The 17,910-nt window shown below is 39.7% G+C and overlaps 1 protein-coding gene across 4 annotated transcripts in view; it reads left to right on the forward strand.

Moving 5' to 3' along the window:
- Positions 1 to 2,452, forward strand: part of LOC131788627 (uncharacterized) — a 76,706-nt gene extending 74,254 nt beyond the window's left edge. For all 4 annotated transcript variants that reach the window (XM_066170802.1, XM_066170805.1, XM_066170804.1 and 1 more), the window contains 2 exons: positions 222 to 353; positions 1,195 to 2,452. In XM_066170802.1, the coding sequence (XP_066026899.1) occupies positions 222 to 353; positions 1,195 to 2,336 (1,274 nt within the window). In that variant the 3' untranslated portion in view covers positions 2,337 to 2,452. The remainder of the gene's footprint in view (positions 1 to 221; positions 354 to 1,194) is intronic.
- The last annotated feature ends 15,458 nt before the right edge of the window (positions 2,453 to 17,910 follow it).

The following is a 17,910-nucleotide window of genomic DNA, read 5'->3' on the forward strand; positions in this document are numbered from 1 at the left end:
GATACTTTCAAATTTTGCTACATATTAATGTTGCATATCCGAAATGGTCAACAAGACATGTAGGTGGTATCTTTGAATGGCAAATGTAAGTTTAACCCTAAGACAACATTGACACTTACGTTGTCTTTAAGAGGAGTTCCTCATTTTATAATTTCACCGAATTAAGATTATGACCTAAAGTACTAAAGTTGGTTGTGCCTTTTTTGTGTTCTTCATGATAGCATTAGAGAACGCCATGTATCCGACCATTAGGTCAGGACTGGCGAAGTTTGATGTCAGTTTACCCGATGAACTCCAGAGCTATGTCAGCTACTTGTCTAAAGAGTCAGCCAAACTTGGCTTACGCAGGCGAGGTACTTAACATTGTTAAAGTAAGTGACAGTTTGTACTGGTTTTCAAAAATATGTCCAGTTATCTCTATTGTGTCGTAAGATTACAGAGTAATGCTGGGTTTGTGTTATGATCAAGGAACTTTTTTTTAAATCCAGATTTGTGATCTTGTGTTGGGTTTGTTCTTTCTCAGTAGACCTGATATTTTTATACAATCATCAAGTTACCCGCGCGATCCAATGCCCGTTCTTAATAAGGAAAAAAAAAGATTTGTAAATTAATCCCTTTATGAAGACCGTGCACGGTTGCATGAGCAGGAGCATTAAAAGCTGCAGGGCCAAGCGTGCGGCCCTGCAAGAAAAAGGAACAAAAAGAAGAGCGGCGGTCATGGAATAAAAATCTTATTGACCGAGTAAGATCAAGTTGGACAGACATGACCCTTCTACTCTGTCCATACAATTCTGATGTTAAAGCTGGTCGCTTGCAGATTACCAGCGAGGGAAAATACTATACTGGAATAAAACTTTATGAAAATGATTTCAACTTCGCAAGTGATTTGCTGAAATTTTTAAGACTTCTTGGAAAAAAAAAAAGAAAGTAGGCTTAGCTTACTGTTTTTGTCATCGCAGGACATTTATTGTTGATACTGTTCGTCTCCTTGTTTTACCAACTGGTTTCCTATGATTTGGAATGTTTGAACAATAAGTCAAAACACTGAGACTTGAAATTCTTTTTGTTTCCAATTTGCTGAGGAAATTTTTTTGTAGTTTGTCAGTTTTGAGACAAAAAAAAATATTAAGGCGGTTTTTTTCGCTGTAATTTTTTGAGTGAAAGATTAATATTTCTTTCGTTTTAATCCTTTAGTATTCCAATCACCTCGTGCCTTTGAGGAATTAAGAGAAGCAATGGATAAATACCAATTGAAAACATTTCTTACTATCCACATCAGAGAAGGTGCATGGCAAGTGGTGCTTCTGTTTATGGATGAGCTACCTAAATGTGTACTGCCATTGGACTGGTATCATGAAGCGTGGAACGAGGACGAGGACGAGAAGACGTTTCGTAAACCGTTGTACAGCTCGACCTCAGGCATATTGAAGGCGTGGCCAACAGAGTACGACCCTGATTTGATAACACTGTGTAAAGCGATCACCAACAGGGACTGGAAAGTAACCAAATTAATCCTTTCTAGGAGTCGGATATCTGATGAAGGTTTGAAGAACTTGAGTACAGTGCTTACTCAGAGTGAACTTTACAGCTTGACACTGTATGACATTGGTTTACAAAGTCAAGGATTAAAACACCTGTGTGAAGCGTTGATCAGTAGTGACTGCAATTTAATCAGCTTAAACATCAGTGACAATTGGTCAGGAGACAAAGACATCATGCACTTGTGTAACGCGCTAACCAGCGTGAACTGTACTTTAACCAGCTTAAACGTCAGTGGCGATCAGTTGGGAGACAAAGGAATAATGCTCTTGTGTAACGCACTAACCAGCGTTAACTGTACATTAACTTGCTTAAACGTCTGTGGTAATCAGTTTGGAGACAAAGGAGTAATGCACTTGTGTAACGCACTAACCAGCGTGAACTGTACATTAACTAGGTTAAGGGTCTGTTGGAATTGGTCAGGAGACCAAGGAATCATGCACTTTTGTGACGCGCTTACCAGCGTTAACTGCAGATTAACAAGCTTAAACGTCGGTAACATTCAGTGGGGAGACAACGAATTGAAACACTTGTGTAATGCACTTACCAGCAGTAACTGTCCGTTGACCAGCTTAGAAATCCGTGTCTGCGAATTCGGAGATGAAGGAATCAAGCACCTGTGTAAGGCCTTGACTGATACCAAATGCAAACTAAGGAGCTTAACCCTTCACGCAAATTGGAATGTAACAGATGAAGGCAAAAAGTATTTGTCTCAAATGTTAACTGGCACTGATTGGGAAGTTAGAGGAGCTCTACGACTTTCCCGTCCAACAGTAATAAGATGCCAAGAATATTGAATTACAATCATGCTAACCTATTTAATGAATATCGCTGTCTTTTAAAAGAAAACTTCGAAAGAAAGTCTACATGAATTAGTGACGTATGAATAAAGTAACAACATATTTTCTCAACATTTATAGGCTTCCGTACTTTTTGTTTGTAGACTCCAAGAGTATAATGTGAAAGCTTTATTGAAATACACTTGTACAAAAAGGAATGTTTTTTTCTGCCTTGTTCGTTTAAAGCCAAATGTAGGCGTCGTACAAATTATTGTATCCTCTTTCAAATGAGTTTATTTGGACTATCTCGTTAGTCATTCAAGGCTTGTACTCTAACTTGAAATTTCTTCATCCTAGTTGATGATTTTATGAAGAGCAGAGTTATGTATTACTCCAGGCTAAAATTTTATACTCATGGTAGGAGATTGTTTCAGGGGAACGTAAATTTTATTGTATTATCTCTTTTTCAATTAAATGGAATAGTTCAGAATGTAATGTAGATGTAATCTAATCGATAATGTGTGAGTTATTGTTCCAAAATTCTCAGCTCTCAGTAGAAATCATATTTTACATATATATTTGATATTTTTTTTAAGGACCACACTAAACTTTGAAGTTTATTAACCAAGGATATTACATATATGTGCAAGGATTGCAGTTAATGTGTGAAATGTTTTTTTATTATTTTTCAATCCTAGCTTTTACTGAATCTGTCAATAGAGCCTTAATGAAGAAAACACGGCCTAGAACACACGTATCCGCTTTATTTGGGCACGAAGGTTTTTTTTCCCGTTTGTATTTGGTCCAGAATAAATAGAAGTAACTCCCTCCGTGGTCAAAAGCAAAACTCTAGATGGCTTGCTCAGGAGCCTGGTTCAGGGCTCTTTGTCGGAAAGTGTCAAGTAATTTCGGTAGGCAAGAAAGCTCTTCCATAAAACCAACTGCTTGGACTTAGCCTCGGACTTCCTTTCAATCCTCTCGCAAATTTACCCCCTTTGGACAAGCACGTATTCAAAGGAATTAATTACCAGGCACAAGGAGTTTCGTGTTTCATTTCGCGTCAGTTTTCATTTTGAGCGTTCACCAGAGATTGTGTACTGTTTCGTTTTTCTTTCCAATGGGTCGTCAAAGTAGGTGTTCAGGTTCCAAACAGTTTAAGTCTGCTCATGACTTCGGTCGTCCTGGAAAGTACTGTACCGGTCCAGCTCGCAGTGATAACGAACAGGCCGAACTCGCGGAGATTGAAGCGCTAACGAATACTGAGAGTACTCCTCCTACCGACGACCATGATGCTGCTGTTTCTTCTCTGCAATCTTTAGCCGAATCGGTGAAGCTTTTGTCCTCTGAAATGAAGGCTTTTCGACAGGAAACCAACGAGTTGCGGACGTTCGTTCGTGCGCCCACTTCCGAACAACCAGCTCCTGTCATACCGCCTCGTGTGACTCTGTTCGAGCTGCGCGCTGTGACGGATTTGGCAAAGACAGTGGATCAGCGTGTGGAGCAACTTAACCTTCTTCCATCCGATGATAGTGGCATTGATGATGAGGACGACAATTTAAACCATCAGCAGGTGAGCCATCACCTCCCTTACGTCCTGGTAAGTTAAAAGTGAATTTACGATGCTGTGATTCTAGAAGACGCCGCAGTCTGTCTTGGTGGTCGCGTCGGGCCTGGCGGCTTGTATGTAAAATAGTTTACGATCGATTCCGGTCACGACGACGCGGCGAATCCTATTGGCAGGAAAATTTCACAATGCGCAAGTTTGAGATCAGCTCACCAAACATCGCAGCCACACGAGCAAACACAGTACGTGGAAAGTTTCTTAGCCTTTTTAACGCGTGAATTGCGCGCATGCGCAAGAGCGGGTTGTAGATATGATGTAGAGAATGGCACTCGCTCGCTCGATCAATTCCTGTAAACTTTTTTTCGATTTTAGGCTTTTGAGTGCATTTGATAGTTTTTGGCGAGTAATAAACAAACGAAATGACGACCTTTGTTGCTAAGAATAGTGGTGGGGTGAAAAAGAAGCCAATGATAATCTTAAAAGAGTTTTAGTTTCAACAAGCGGCGCCAGCGACTAGCAGGTGTCGCTTATTGAAAATTTTAAACTGTGTTTTTAATCTTACTGCAGTATTTCTTTTAATTGCTTGAGTTTGATTTAATCCTTTTCATTCATTTAAATTAAATTTCATTTAAACGATGAAGAAAGAAAAGAAGGTTTTGGAATATACTTTGTTACGTTGCTGGAACTCGAATGAACCGGAGGAGCTTCATCATCTAAAATGGGACTCTATCATTGCAAAGGATATGTTGGTTCTAGAAGAATGTGCGGACGAAACCACCATACGGAAAGCAGTAAAGGAATCTTTAACGGCTAAATTTCCTTTACTTGGCGTTAATGATTTCGAGTTTGTATAGGTCCACCACAAGACAATTTCGACTCTTCAATTGGGACCAGGATCTGAGTACAACTATTCTGTGGTGAAAAAGTTGGCAGGCCAAGGTTTGGTATATCTGAAAGTAAAGCAAGGGTTTGGGTTTGTCTTTAATGGAAGGGCAGAAAGCGATGAAGATCTTTTGAAGTCAGCCTTTGACTGTTCAGCTAGTGCGACCAATGCTCCCCCAAAAATTTGATTTCTGATGTTGGAGATAATCAGCATGTTGTAAATCAAGATTTGTTGGACAGTGCAGATGCAAGGGCACCTTTAAAAGCTGATCAGCTGATAGAAGAAATTCACAAGCAAGGTCTGAGTGATCCTCTAGAAATGTTGCGTTTCTTGCAAAAAGAGCTTGTTCAAGGGCGTGATTTGGATGTGACAAGTGAATCTGAATTAAAGGAAGGGGAAACCAACTATATTCGCATAGACAGGTATGACATTTTAAAGACAACTTTCACAGAGCTTAGATCCATAGAGAATTTCCATATTACATTTGACGTGGATTTCTTGGGAGAAAAAGCAAGAGATCTGGGTGGGCCACGCAAAGAATGAATCCGCCTTATGAATTTGGCAATCAAGGAAAGTATTTTGACCACGGCCTTAGAGAACATATTTGTGATGACTATTTTTGTGTGGGCATCATGATGGGTATTGCTCTCCTGCAAAATGGACAGTCACCGGCTTTCCTACCAGTCAATGTCATTGAAGAATTTGTGATATCAACAAATGACCGTTGCATTGTCAATTTGCAACAGGGATTGGATGTGTTTGGATTTTTCAAGATCTTTCAGAAAGTACCAGTATTGCTTCATTTAATAAGGCCAACAACACACAAGCTTACTGCAAGATTGCTTCTCAATTTATTGTTCCATGAATTCTCTCAAGAGGGATCCACATGTAACCTAAGATAAAAGCAAGTTTATGCTTTATTTGTGAAATATGTACGAGAAGTTTCAATTTGCCGAAGAGATGGAATCACTTTGAGTCATGTTCTGGTATTTGTTACGGGGGCTTCAGAGGAGCCAGTCCTAGGATTTGTCCTTCACCCTGTAACTGCTTCCGTTGAAGCTAAGTGTTACTGCGCTTCCGAGAAAAGCTACGAAATATTTTCTGGTTAGGTTGACGCCCCTGTGATTAGTTATTTTTAGACAGAAAATTATAGTTAGCGTTTCAGTTCAAAATAAGACTCCGTGTGATCAAGATCGTTTTTGAATAGAAGACAAGTTAGACTGTAATCCTCGATAAGTTAGATAAAGTAATCAAGACCCGCGAACGTTGGTAAGCAATAACTTGCTTTGTGACTATGTTATTTAGCTCGTAGTCGTTACTCAAAGCGGAATTTATCGCTCATTTTTATCTTTCTTTTGGCTCTTTTAATTGCCACGTGCTCGTTTCCAAAATCGAGATTATTCTTAAGCTATGATCACAATACTTAAGTTTCTCTACGTAATAATTTCAGTTGACCGCTTCGATATCATAACGTCCCAAGGAATAGGGAAGGAATAAAGAAAGAAAAGATCCTATTTTGGTTTGGTGTTTATCGCATGCGCGTGTATCAACCCGGGAATCGAGTTTGCAACTCTAGCTTGAAAAGAAACATTTACACACCCCTCTATTAAATTTGCTTTATGTGAAGAACCTAATAAGGTACATGTCAATTTCATCCAGTAGCAATGCTATTTAATAATTAAATTGTGCTGTTTATTCCTTATAGAGCTATTTAAAAGTACTCTGGATTGTTATAGTCGGTATTGAATGGTGAAAATGCTGCTGTTAATAGCCATTTGCTGTGAACATAACTCATACAACTGAATTCTGGCTGTACATGAACCATGAGTGAAATAAGTTTCACAATTTAACGGTTACATCCTTCAGCCCCCTTTTTGTGTGAAGGGTTGCATTCAACAATTTTTTTGGCAGGGAGGGAGGAAATGAATCTGAAAGCTACTAGACAGTAATATTAGCACTAGTTATTGGGATGCATTTTATTAAAAAGACAGTCCATTGTTGACTGCTGTGATGTTTTGGTGTTAGCACTGCACATCTGGTATATTTGCCATGCAATGTACTCAAGGAATTTTTTGTTTGATCATGTGTTACTCAATGTTTTTCAGGTTGCAGCGTACCTTCCAACAGCACATACATGCGGCAATGGTTTAGTCTTGCCAATAGATTTCCTGATGACCACCCATTTACCAGAGGAACAAGAGCTTTTTCAGGTTTATGATCTTACCTTTGCAAATACCCATTTTGGAACAATTTAATCTCTTACTATCTACATTAACTGTACAACAAAAGAGGCCACTTGTACTTTGAATGCTCTTAAGAAATATGTCTGATAAGTAATGTAAATTACTTTGAAGTGAGGTTTAAGGCTTCATTTATTGGCATGGCTTAATTATGTTATAACTTGATCTTCCCTTTGCAAACAGATTATGCCACTTTATTGAGTACCGTTAAGTCACTAGACTCAAATTTTGGTGTTAACCACTGGTTTTCTTGCCTGAAGCCACTCTCAGTCAATTTGGAACAATTTGTGTTCGTGTATTGAACATTTCATGTTTTCTGGTTAATACACAGAAATTTGTACACTTCTGCGTCAGAACAAGATTAAAAATATTCTTTTCACCTAATCAGTCTTTAGTATTTGTGATTTAGAGAAAGGGTAAATGGCTTTGGCAAATGCACTGTCTTTTCTTCAATCTCTTGTAGCTGCCACCCGATCCATATTGAGTTTTGAGGGTTTCCAGAGGAATGTGAATCAGAATATTTTCATTGTCCATCCTACCTATAACCTTATAACAATGACACCTTTTTGCAAATTGTTGGATTTGATCCTGTTTTCACTGTAATGAAATTTACATGTATGTTGTTGTTAGTTAATTATCAACCATGTTAATTTAGTTAACTAAATATGTTCATTATACATTTCACCGAGTTCTGTCAGGCGATTTCTGCTGCTGGTCTCCCAGACGCTTCGTCCTTTCGAGGTCATTATTTCCGTCGCGGTGCGGCCTCTAGGGCCTTTAATCACTGTGTACCGGGGGAACTCATACAGATAGACGGAGACTGGGCGAGTGATGCGTATAAGGCTTATTTAGAATTTAGTGTTGAATCAAAGCTCACCTTCGCCCATCAGCTTCGTTTTGCAGTTCTTTCTAGTGCTTCGTAGTTTCATAATTAAAGCACAACCCGTTTTTGTTGGGCGTTCCGTTTGGTGGCAGAGAGATTTATTAGGCATACCATTGGCTTTTTTTTACTGTTGGTTCGTATTCTTAATAAACTTCTCTCTGTGCCAAAAAGCAAATTGTGTTTTATTTGTGTCAGAGGGCGTAGTGGGGGAATTTACACCCTTTGGACAAGCACGTGTTCAAAGGGATTAATTGCGTAACACACACCTTCTAGTACCAGGCACGAGGAGTTTCGTGTTTCATTTCGCGTCAGTTTTCACTTTGAGCGTTCACCAGACATTGTGTACTGTTTCGTTTTTCTTTCCACCCACCCTCCCACTCTGGGTGATTTTGTGTGATGTCATAGGGTGGCAGAGAGGTTTATTAGGCATATCATTGGCTTTTATTACTGTTGGTTCGTATTCTTAATAAACTTCTCTCTGTGCCAAAAATCGAATTATGTTTTATGTGTGTCAGAAGGCGTAGTTGGGGAATTCACTGACAACAGAGGCTAAGGAAATAGGTCTGTAGCTCTCCACGGATTTACCAAATTTGAACGAATTATTAAGCAAAGTGCATAGGGGCGAACCTCGTGAGTTACTGCAACATTTCAAGATTCTTGGATAAATGTCAGCTGGACTGCAGCTTCTATAGTCATTTAATTCCAACAGGAGATTTTTAATTTCGACGCGTTTGATACCTGCGCGAAATTCTTTGTCCTATTAACTTTCAAGAAGTCAGTCAGAATATCTGTATCAACTTACAGTATCTCAAGGTCGTTTGTTAAATTTTTGCTGTCGCTTTCGTTTACAATCTTGACACTTCTTTGTTTAAGGTAATCTCAAAGCGCTCGGCTGCATGAATTTTTGTTCTATTCTACAAATTTGGAACGTGTCTAATGCATTTAAAATCCTTCCTGTTATAACTAATATATTCTGGCTCAGTACTTTTTTTTTTGCTTTTAATTTTTGTTAAAGGAAGTTTGATTTAAGGCAGGTCTTGAAGGATAGTGACAGCCAGGATAGGAAAATCAAACGCTTATCTCAAAAGTATATTAAAATTTGAGTTCTTAAATTTGTTTGAGATTCTATTGAGCAACCTCATGTTAAGTTTTATACTCGATTTACTTCCATCGCCGCGGATTTTGCGAAGTGAATGAAAGGCCTTGTGCTTGAAACTTCCAGTCAAATCTGTCAAGTAAACAATGACAGTAACTCTTTGGGAAGTTTCTGTAAGAGGCTCTTCGAAACTGAATAGGGAAATCTATCAGTTTTATTGTTACGTGACTCGTTCTCTAATTCTTCCTTTCAACTAAACCTTATGTACAAAAGAAAAAATGCCCATATCTAGAGATTGCCTCTGTTCTTTGACAGAGCTTACATTTCACAGCAAATAGAGGCTGGGTATTCTCAGCCTTAAAGCTTATTCAGCCCTCTCTCTCTGAATTTCCAAGCCCCTCCCCCTCAAAAGAAGAAAAAATTACTGAGCGTTCAAAGCTATTTATTCGCTGGTATATTTTTGTTGTGCTTTGTTATTTATAACAATCATTTGGAGAACTAAGTTCTAATTTACTGCCCGTTACTCGTGATCAACAAGGCTTTTACTCGGTAGCGTAATTTTGCAAAATGATTTAGTTCTTTGAAAGGTTCTTGTAGTGATGACAACGTGTGATTAGCCATGTCGGTGGTCGGTTAAACTGAAACAAAGATACTCATGTCCATCACCCATACTTTGCCGGTACTGAGAATCCTAAGTTACCACCATGGAGCAATTCAAAATATTTTTCCTCTTCACTGATAATACAGTAAAGCCTTCCCCTTTCACACCCACTTCATGTTTTTCTGGTGCAGTTTTAATGAATGAATAACAGAGGTAATAATCTTGTATCTTCAATTTCAAGTTTCGATTGATGTATAATTGTGGAGAGGAGTGCCAGTGTGCGGCGATAGATTAAGCATCGATCAGCGGATGTCCTTTTTATCCACTGAGCATGCGCAGGTGAATGGCCGCTGGCTCGCATCTCAATTTTTCTTCGTGCCTTCTTCTTTTTGTCACTCATGTATGGGCAAGATAACTTTTTGAACTAGCATATGAATGCAATTTCCCGAAAATGTTTCCAGAGCAAAAGTATGACTACAGCTTTTTTTTTGGGCTATGATTCTATTTTTCGTTTTCTGTTTGTTTTATTTTGTAAATTTAATTATCCAGCTGAAATCCACTCTGTTTACATTTACAACATTATGAAAAAGTGTAGAATTTCATTTATGTTTTCTAGTTTTCGTTTATTTATCTATTTTCATGCATTCATTTAATTTCAGTCACATTTGTTTTCACTGACTTACGCCGATGTTCTTTTCAGTCTTATCATCTGACCAGATCGTGGTTTAGATACTTAATTCAAGAACAACATGATGAGTACAAGGAGATTGTTGTTGGAGACTGTGAACACTTTAAAACTAGGTTCCTATCCCCGCTTCAAGGGTTTTTTTTTCGTTTTCCTTTGTTTTCTTTCTTCCATTGAAACCAAAACACGAAATTCTAACAATATGTTCCTACGTTGCCGGAAAAGAAACTATATTTACATTATAATGTTTCATATTTAGTCAGGCGATTTTTCGTGGCTGTTTAAGTGATATATAAAGCTTATAGGTGTTAGATTACTCCAAAGAGCTAAAAAGTGCAGATGAAATTAAACGAAAGTCAAGCCGCTCAGAGGACAGGATATAAAAATTCATTCACTTCTGTAGATATTATGGACTGGGATTGTATTATTTTCTTTCTCTACAAGTAACTTAGGTAAGACTTCAAAGTAAGTGGTTGCAGATATAAGAGAAAAACTTTTATCTCTCTAAAATAGCCAGCATGGCAGCCCGAGCGGCGCGTCGCAGCCCTCTCCTTTTAATGGAACGGGCCGACCCCTAAAAAGGTTTTCAAGCAGTTTTCAATGTATTAGTAGTAGTGAGCATACTACTCTCTCTCTCGGTAATGATCCTTCCGCAAGTTCACTTACGGAAACCTTGTTACGACTTTTACTTCCTTTAAATGATCAAGATTGAATAACTTCCCGGTCTCTCACTCTCTGCACGAGACAGAGTGTCGGCGCCAGTCCGGAGGCTTCACTGAACCACTCAATCAGTAGTAGCGACGGGCGGTGTGCGGTGTGTACAAAGGGCAGGAACGTAATCAACTTGAGCTGATGACTCGCGCTTACTAGGGATTCTTCGTTCAAGATCAATAATTGCAAGGATCTATCCCCAGCACGACGATGTTCATTAGATTACCCGCGCCTTTCGACGAAGAATGCACTCTCTAACGTCGTCAGTGTAACTCAAAAGGACCCAGCTCCACTCTCCCGGAGCGCGCGTGCGGCCCAGAACATCTAGGGGCATCACAGACCTGTTATTGCCTTCCTGACTTTGGTTGGATACCAACAGTCCCTCTAAGAAGTTCGCCGCCCTGGCCATCCGCGGCGGATGGCGTCACTATTTAGCAGGTCAAGGTCTCGTTCGTCAACCAGACAAATCACTTCACCAACCAAGAACGGCAAACGGCACCACTACCCATAGAATCGAGAAAGAGCTCTCAATCTATCAATCCTCACTATGTCCGGACCTGGTGAGTTTCCCCGTGTTGATTCAAATTAAGCCGCAGGCTCCACTCCTGGTGGTGTCCTTCAGTCAATTCCTTAAGGTTTCAGCTTTGCAACCATACTTCCCTCGGTACCAAACACGCTGGTTTCTCATGGAGGTGCCATAGGGGTCATCCAATAACACTCTCTTATCTGTGGTCAGCATGGTTAGAACTAGGACGGTATCTGATCGTCTTCGATCCTCTGACTTTCGTTCTTGATTAATGAAAACACTCTTGGCAAATACTTTCGCAGCAGTTCGTCTTTCGCAAATCCAAGAATTTAATCTCTGACAGCGAAATACGAATGCGCCAACTGTCTCGCTCAATCATTACTTCGGTTCTAGAGACCAACAAAATAGAACCAAAATCCTTTTCCATTATTCCATGCTTACGTATTCAGGCGTCGAAGGAACGAGGGAACGCTCGCCTTCCAAAAATCGTCGCACAAAGATCGGCTCGTTCTGGTGATCGATAAATACATTTCTTGTTGTAAACTAAGAGAAAATTATCTCATCCATTCTTCTGTCTAGTTAGTCTGGCATTTGGGAAAACAAAACGTATAAGAGTGTATAAAAAAGAGTTTAGAAAAGCAAGGACCGAGATCTTGTGATGAGAACGTTACCTCTCTACATACTATCAACTCTTAAGCATTTACACAGATCTTTAGGACCAACTCTAAATCTACTCTGATGTTTAGAGTTTTTATTGTTCCTCAGCATAATTGACCAAAGCCAAATTAATCTTCTAGACACTTGGATCCGCGACGACCGTCACCTAAACTGGATCCTTTGGAGAGAAGATAGCATTTTAGAACTTAGCCAGTCTTAGTACGTGGATGATTTCATGATCAGAGGACACTGGGCTCCAGCTAGGCAACAATTTTCCAGAACGCATTGGTCCTTTCTCTCCAGTCAAGATCTGAATATTAATTTTCCTGTCTAAACCATGCATTCTTCGTCGGGTATTCCTCAGACTTTGTTTTTATGTCTGAATAGTAATCCCCGACTTGATGATGAGTGCTTTTCAATTGAATGTCGTAAATACAAAACCAAAGTTAGAAGAACTATCAATCAAAATCAAAGAAACTATCGCAAAGAGGAGCCAATGAGTGCTCGAGGCAAAAACAAGCAAACTGCCCGAAGAGCGGGAAAACGCGATTCACCAAGTTGAGATTGGTGTTAGTTTTGCATCTGATTGGTTGAGATGATGGCGCGAGTGATCTTGACCAATCAAAGAGCGCAGTCAGGAAAGCAAAACCAAAAGTAATCTCGGATTGTCTTTCGACACTCAATTGAAAATTGCTCTGTAGCTCGACCATCATCACTTATTTGCTAAACCTCTGTGAGGTTAATTTACGCCCGCACCCCTCCTTGTAAAGCCAGGAATAGGAATAGAAGGTTAGTTGAGCCGTCCTTACGAAAGGCCATACGAATTGTTTTTTCGATAATTTTTTGGGACTCACCGAAAATTCCTTCAATCCAAGAAATGGAAATCTGTTTATCTCACTACAGTTCTCTAATAACAACTGGTTCACCATTGTGGAAGTCGGAAATGAATGTTTCATAAACCTGAATTTAAAACCTGAATTTTAAACCTGAATTTATTAAATTCACTTATTGAAAGGTTTTCAGGCTGTCAAGAGGAGTGACAACATCAGCTCTGAAACATTATGAGTGATGTCATTGTGTAGTTCCTTCCGTACAACTCATTATGTTATTTTATACGAAGTGTTAAAATGTGTTCAAATAATAAAGAAAAATCACGAAGCAAGTAATATTCTATCAACTAAAGGAATCCGGATTGGGATCAATATCAGTATCTGGGCAACTGCCCACCTACCCCTCCCCTAACCCAACAATAACCTTAAGTTGTTGTCAATTGACTGTTGTTGAGTTAGGGGAGGGGTAGGTGGGCAGTTGCCCAGATACTGATATTGATCCAAGGATTGGTTGGGGTCGGAAATACGAAGGAAAGATTATAAAAATACATATGTTTATTCATCTTCTTCTTCTTCTTCTTCTTATTATTATTATTATTATTATTATTATTGTTATTACTAGTGGCAGTAGCAGTAGCAGTACCAGTAGCAGCAGCAGTAGCAGTAGGAGTAGGAATAGGAGTAGTAGTAGTGAAATATTATTCCTTCTGTCTGGACAGCCGTTGTCGTTGACTGCATTGATAAAACTTTTCCACTCGTGTTTTGTGTATAATAAGTCAGGTCAACTAGGGTGAACAGACAGTTTTTTCATATCCTCCGCATCAGGTGGATGGCGCTGTAAGTTTTGTTAACACTTATCCGTTGGATAGCGTCATCCGTTCTTTGAAAAACTGGGCTCTGATTAATTTAAATCAAATTAACAATGAATGGACGACGATCGTGTAATATTCTATTCTAATATTCTATATATAATATTCTATTCTAATATATTCTAATATTCTATATAGCGTGTTCTACAATAACTGTGGAAATTCTCGCGCGCTCACTCATCTAGGGTCATTTTATTATAAAAAATAGATTCCTCTTTCCAGTATTAGATCACAGATGACGTCAAAATGTGTGAGAACAAAAAAGCGGCAGAGGTGTAGCCGAGGCCCCCCTGGAAACAAAAATTTTAAAATCAGAAGTCGACTTTCATAAATAAAAGATTTCTGAACACGATGAAAGAAAACGCCGAGGATAGAATAACGATCGACGAAATGGTTCTTTTAGGGAACTATGTTCGGACGTTGAGCATATCCGATATTTGATATTCGATCCGACCTTCGATCTTCAGATAATTAGACTATGAGAGGATGTGCAAACTTATGTAAGATTTTTAAGCGGAGAAGAGAGATTGATCTTTCACTTGATATGAAAAGAAGGGCATAAATACACCTGTGCGAACATCGAAACGGTCTCAAGGCGGGCCAAGGTCTCGCTTTTAGGCGAGGGTTACATTTGTAGGCACAGCTTCCTTTTTCATGGCGTCTCGACAAGTGGAGGGGGACAGGGGGGCGGGAGTCCGGGAGAACAGGGGGCGGGAGAGGGCGGGAAGCGGGAAAAGAAATAAAGAAGGCAATAATGAGTTGTTTATTACTGAGTACTGTTCAGTCAAACACACTTATATAGCAAAGTTTTGAAATTTCCATTTAACATCCACCAATGCTTAGAAGAAAATTCTGGAAACAAGGAAACGTAAGTTTATACTCGGGCTAGAAAAACAGTATCACTTCCGGTGAATTGGAAATCCCTTCAATTTGATTACGTCATAGGTCTGAGATAGCATGACACATGACACATGTACACACTTATTTTAGTGTCAGAGTCTGGTAAGCTGTAACTGTCGAAAATCTCCAGCAAAGAAAGCAATTCAGGGTCATTCAGGTCAAATGTCGTCTTTTAATAGGCCTCAGTATTTTTCGTTGTGGCAACGAAAAATCCGTGCATGGAAGACCTTCTTGGGAGGTTGCTCCGTACGACTGCACATTCCAAATTACTGAAGATTTTCCTCATGGTGCAAACTTGTTTCAAAGGAATGCCGCTTCAGTGAGCGCGCCAGAGAGTGCGGGGTGGTTCACTTTATAACGCAATTTTTTAAAATTTAACCCGGGTTTCTGATCCTCTTGATTAACTTGAAGACGGGAGCAACACAATGAAGGGGGGGAGTCGGGAGGCAAAGGGGCACAAAAGACGGAAGGCAAGAGAACGTGGTACGGGAAGCAGGAGACTCGGAAACGCTGCGTCACAGCTATGCGGTCAATATCGCGGGCTCAAGCCCTCGAGGTTAAAAATGCAGCGAAATTCGGGGAGGAAAAATAGGGTTGGTATTTAAAACCAAGGCATTCTGTCGTAGTTTAAGAGATTTTCCTATTTCCAGTGTTTTTATGTAGAAAATTATTTTTTGGAAATATCTAGGGGGTTGTACAAAGTTTTCGGAGGGAGTTGGTATATAAAAGAAAAGCGGAAGGGAAACAACGCCCAGAAGAAAATCGAAACGTGCAAACGACTCAAAATCCGTTTCCCGCCACGCCAAAGCCTGAAGGCATGCGGCAAATGCTATTCAGCTCTGGCAGGCGAATCTATATGTGTTTTTTTTGGGTATAAACAAATGCAATTAAATATGCAAGATGGAGTCAGACGTTTGGATTTGATAGTCACTTGGAATCTCCGCCGATTTGCGGTATTCAGGGGATGAGATTATATCTATTGGTGAAGGAAAAACGTATCAGCAAATAATAACCATGGGCGTCTTCCAAAAGCATCGGAATGCCGGAGGATTAGCCACAAGGAGAAGAGAGAGCAGAATGTTCTGATGTCATTGTTTCTCTGTTGGACGAATGGAACATCTTCAAAGCGGTGGATTTATCAACTTTCAATCGAGAATTTGCCATTAATTGGGCACAAGCGACGGACTGGTAGCATGAAAATCCACTGTTATGTCTCATAGAGCGATGATTGGGACAGAAAAGCTGCTAAACACATGGTGTTACTTAATCACAGCTCGAATGTTCAGTTTCAGCCGACCCCCTCGAGGGCTTGAAAGTTTTCACCACCCAGAGTCCAAAACCACATTACTGGTGGTAGGCCATGGAAGAAAAATGGGTTGTCATGCGTAATTCCCTCCTACAGATACAAAGTGTAAATGGATCCAATTTGTCACGTCTACTGGGAGGATCTTGGGAAAATATAAAGGAATCTGCCAGGGTGCAGAAGAAGATACAATCGAAGGAAGAACGAGAAGAAGCACAAGATGGAAATTGAGTTGTGTAAAAGCAGCGGATTTGCAGTTGTTGCCGTTGGCATCCCGTCCTACAACAGAAGTACAGCAGACGTCTCCTTAAAGGTAAAGTGGAGATTATCAATCCTGGGATTCTTCGGAAAGTGTTCCAATGAATCAAAATTAGCTGTAGACCGATCGGTAGTAAAGAATTTAAATGTGGCTCTTTGTCCTTGGCCGAGTTCCTTTGAGGATATCTTTTCACATGCCCTTAAAGGCTATGTATGTCAGTTGCAAATGCATTGGTTCTCTTGGTAAAGAACTTTGTAGATGACATTTGTTGGCTCATTTCCTGCGTGAACAACGAAAAGTTGAGCAATGGTTTCTTGACAACACGTCGCATCAACCCGACAACCAAGACCATCCGTCGATATTGCCGTGAACAAGAGGAACTCAGGTGATTGTTCTATCAGTCAGATTTGGTGCTCTGCCATCCCGCTACACGAAGGCATTTGGGCTTGTTTGCCATCTTGAGGCCATTTCTGCTGGTGTTCCTGTTCTTGTCCTGGCGGAATCTTGAATAGCTGATGCTTTGCAAAAAAAGTAGACGGTGGAAACACTGTCATTGTTGGAATCAGGTGAAGATAAACGATGTGAATGGGCACGAAGGATAAGAGAAGATGTTATGAAGAAAGTGCAGAAGGAGAGAAGGTCAATGCCGTGAAGCTTCGCGAGAAACTACCCAGAAAGGTTACTCTTGGAAAGAAGAATGTGAGAGGTTGTTAAAGGGTCTGATTGCAAAATCGTTTGTGAAAAAATGAAAAATGGTGAGACCCACTTCTTTTAAGTTTTTCTTTTTTTTTCAGTACATTTGCTTTAAATTTTATGCTACATGTATGAGAGCTAAATCGTATATGTGTAGAATGAGCGTGCATAAGATCAACTGAATACTGGCTACATGTAGATAAGCACAAGGAATGAGTATAAAGTGAACCTTTAGTCCTGAGTTGTGACATTTATCTAGACTTGTGGTTGGACTACAAGTGTTCAAGTGCGGCACTGTCTTTTTGATGTGCTTTTTGTTGATGTTAGTGTACAGACTGAGGTGTATATATCTGCCACCAATCAGATTGCTGCATTAGGGTATTATTCTTGCACCAATCAGATTGCCAACATAAGATGGTATGTATCTTGCACCAATCATATTACAGCATAGGATATCCTTTACACCGTTCACAGGCATTGGGTATTGTTTTCTTGTAAATATGTCATTGAATTAGGGGAGCCGGTCGTACCAAAGAATGGTCTTAACTCAGTAAATTTTGGGCTATTTGTTAAGTTTAATGGTTTTTGCGCCTTTTGCCTTAAGAGGGAGATTTATCAGGGATATGGTAGGATCACATTTGACTTGTTTTGTATCATTTTTAAGGAAAAACATGTTTTTTTCCTTTCTTCTAATCATGGATCCACATGCTAAACAACTCACAGTCCACTGGAGGACCATGGAAATAATGTTTCAAAAATCCAATCAGAACATACCCAAGTCATTGCATTTACATGAACACTATGCAATTTTTCATGTGCTTGGAATTGTACTACACCAATTCAAATTCACTTTTGCCCCTTTAGACTTTTGGCCTCTATCATGTGTCATTTC

The sequence above is a fragment of the Pocillopora verrucosa genome, chromosome 8, assembly GCF_036669915.1.
Source record: "Pocillopora verrucosa isolate sample1 chromosome 8, ASM3666991v2, whole genome shotgun sequence".
Taxonomy (NCBI): Eukaryota; Metazoa; Cnidaria; class Anthozoa; order Scleractinia; family Pocilloporidae; genus Pocillopora; species Pocillopora verrucosa.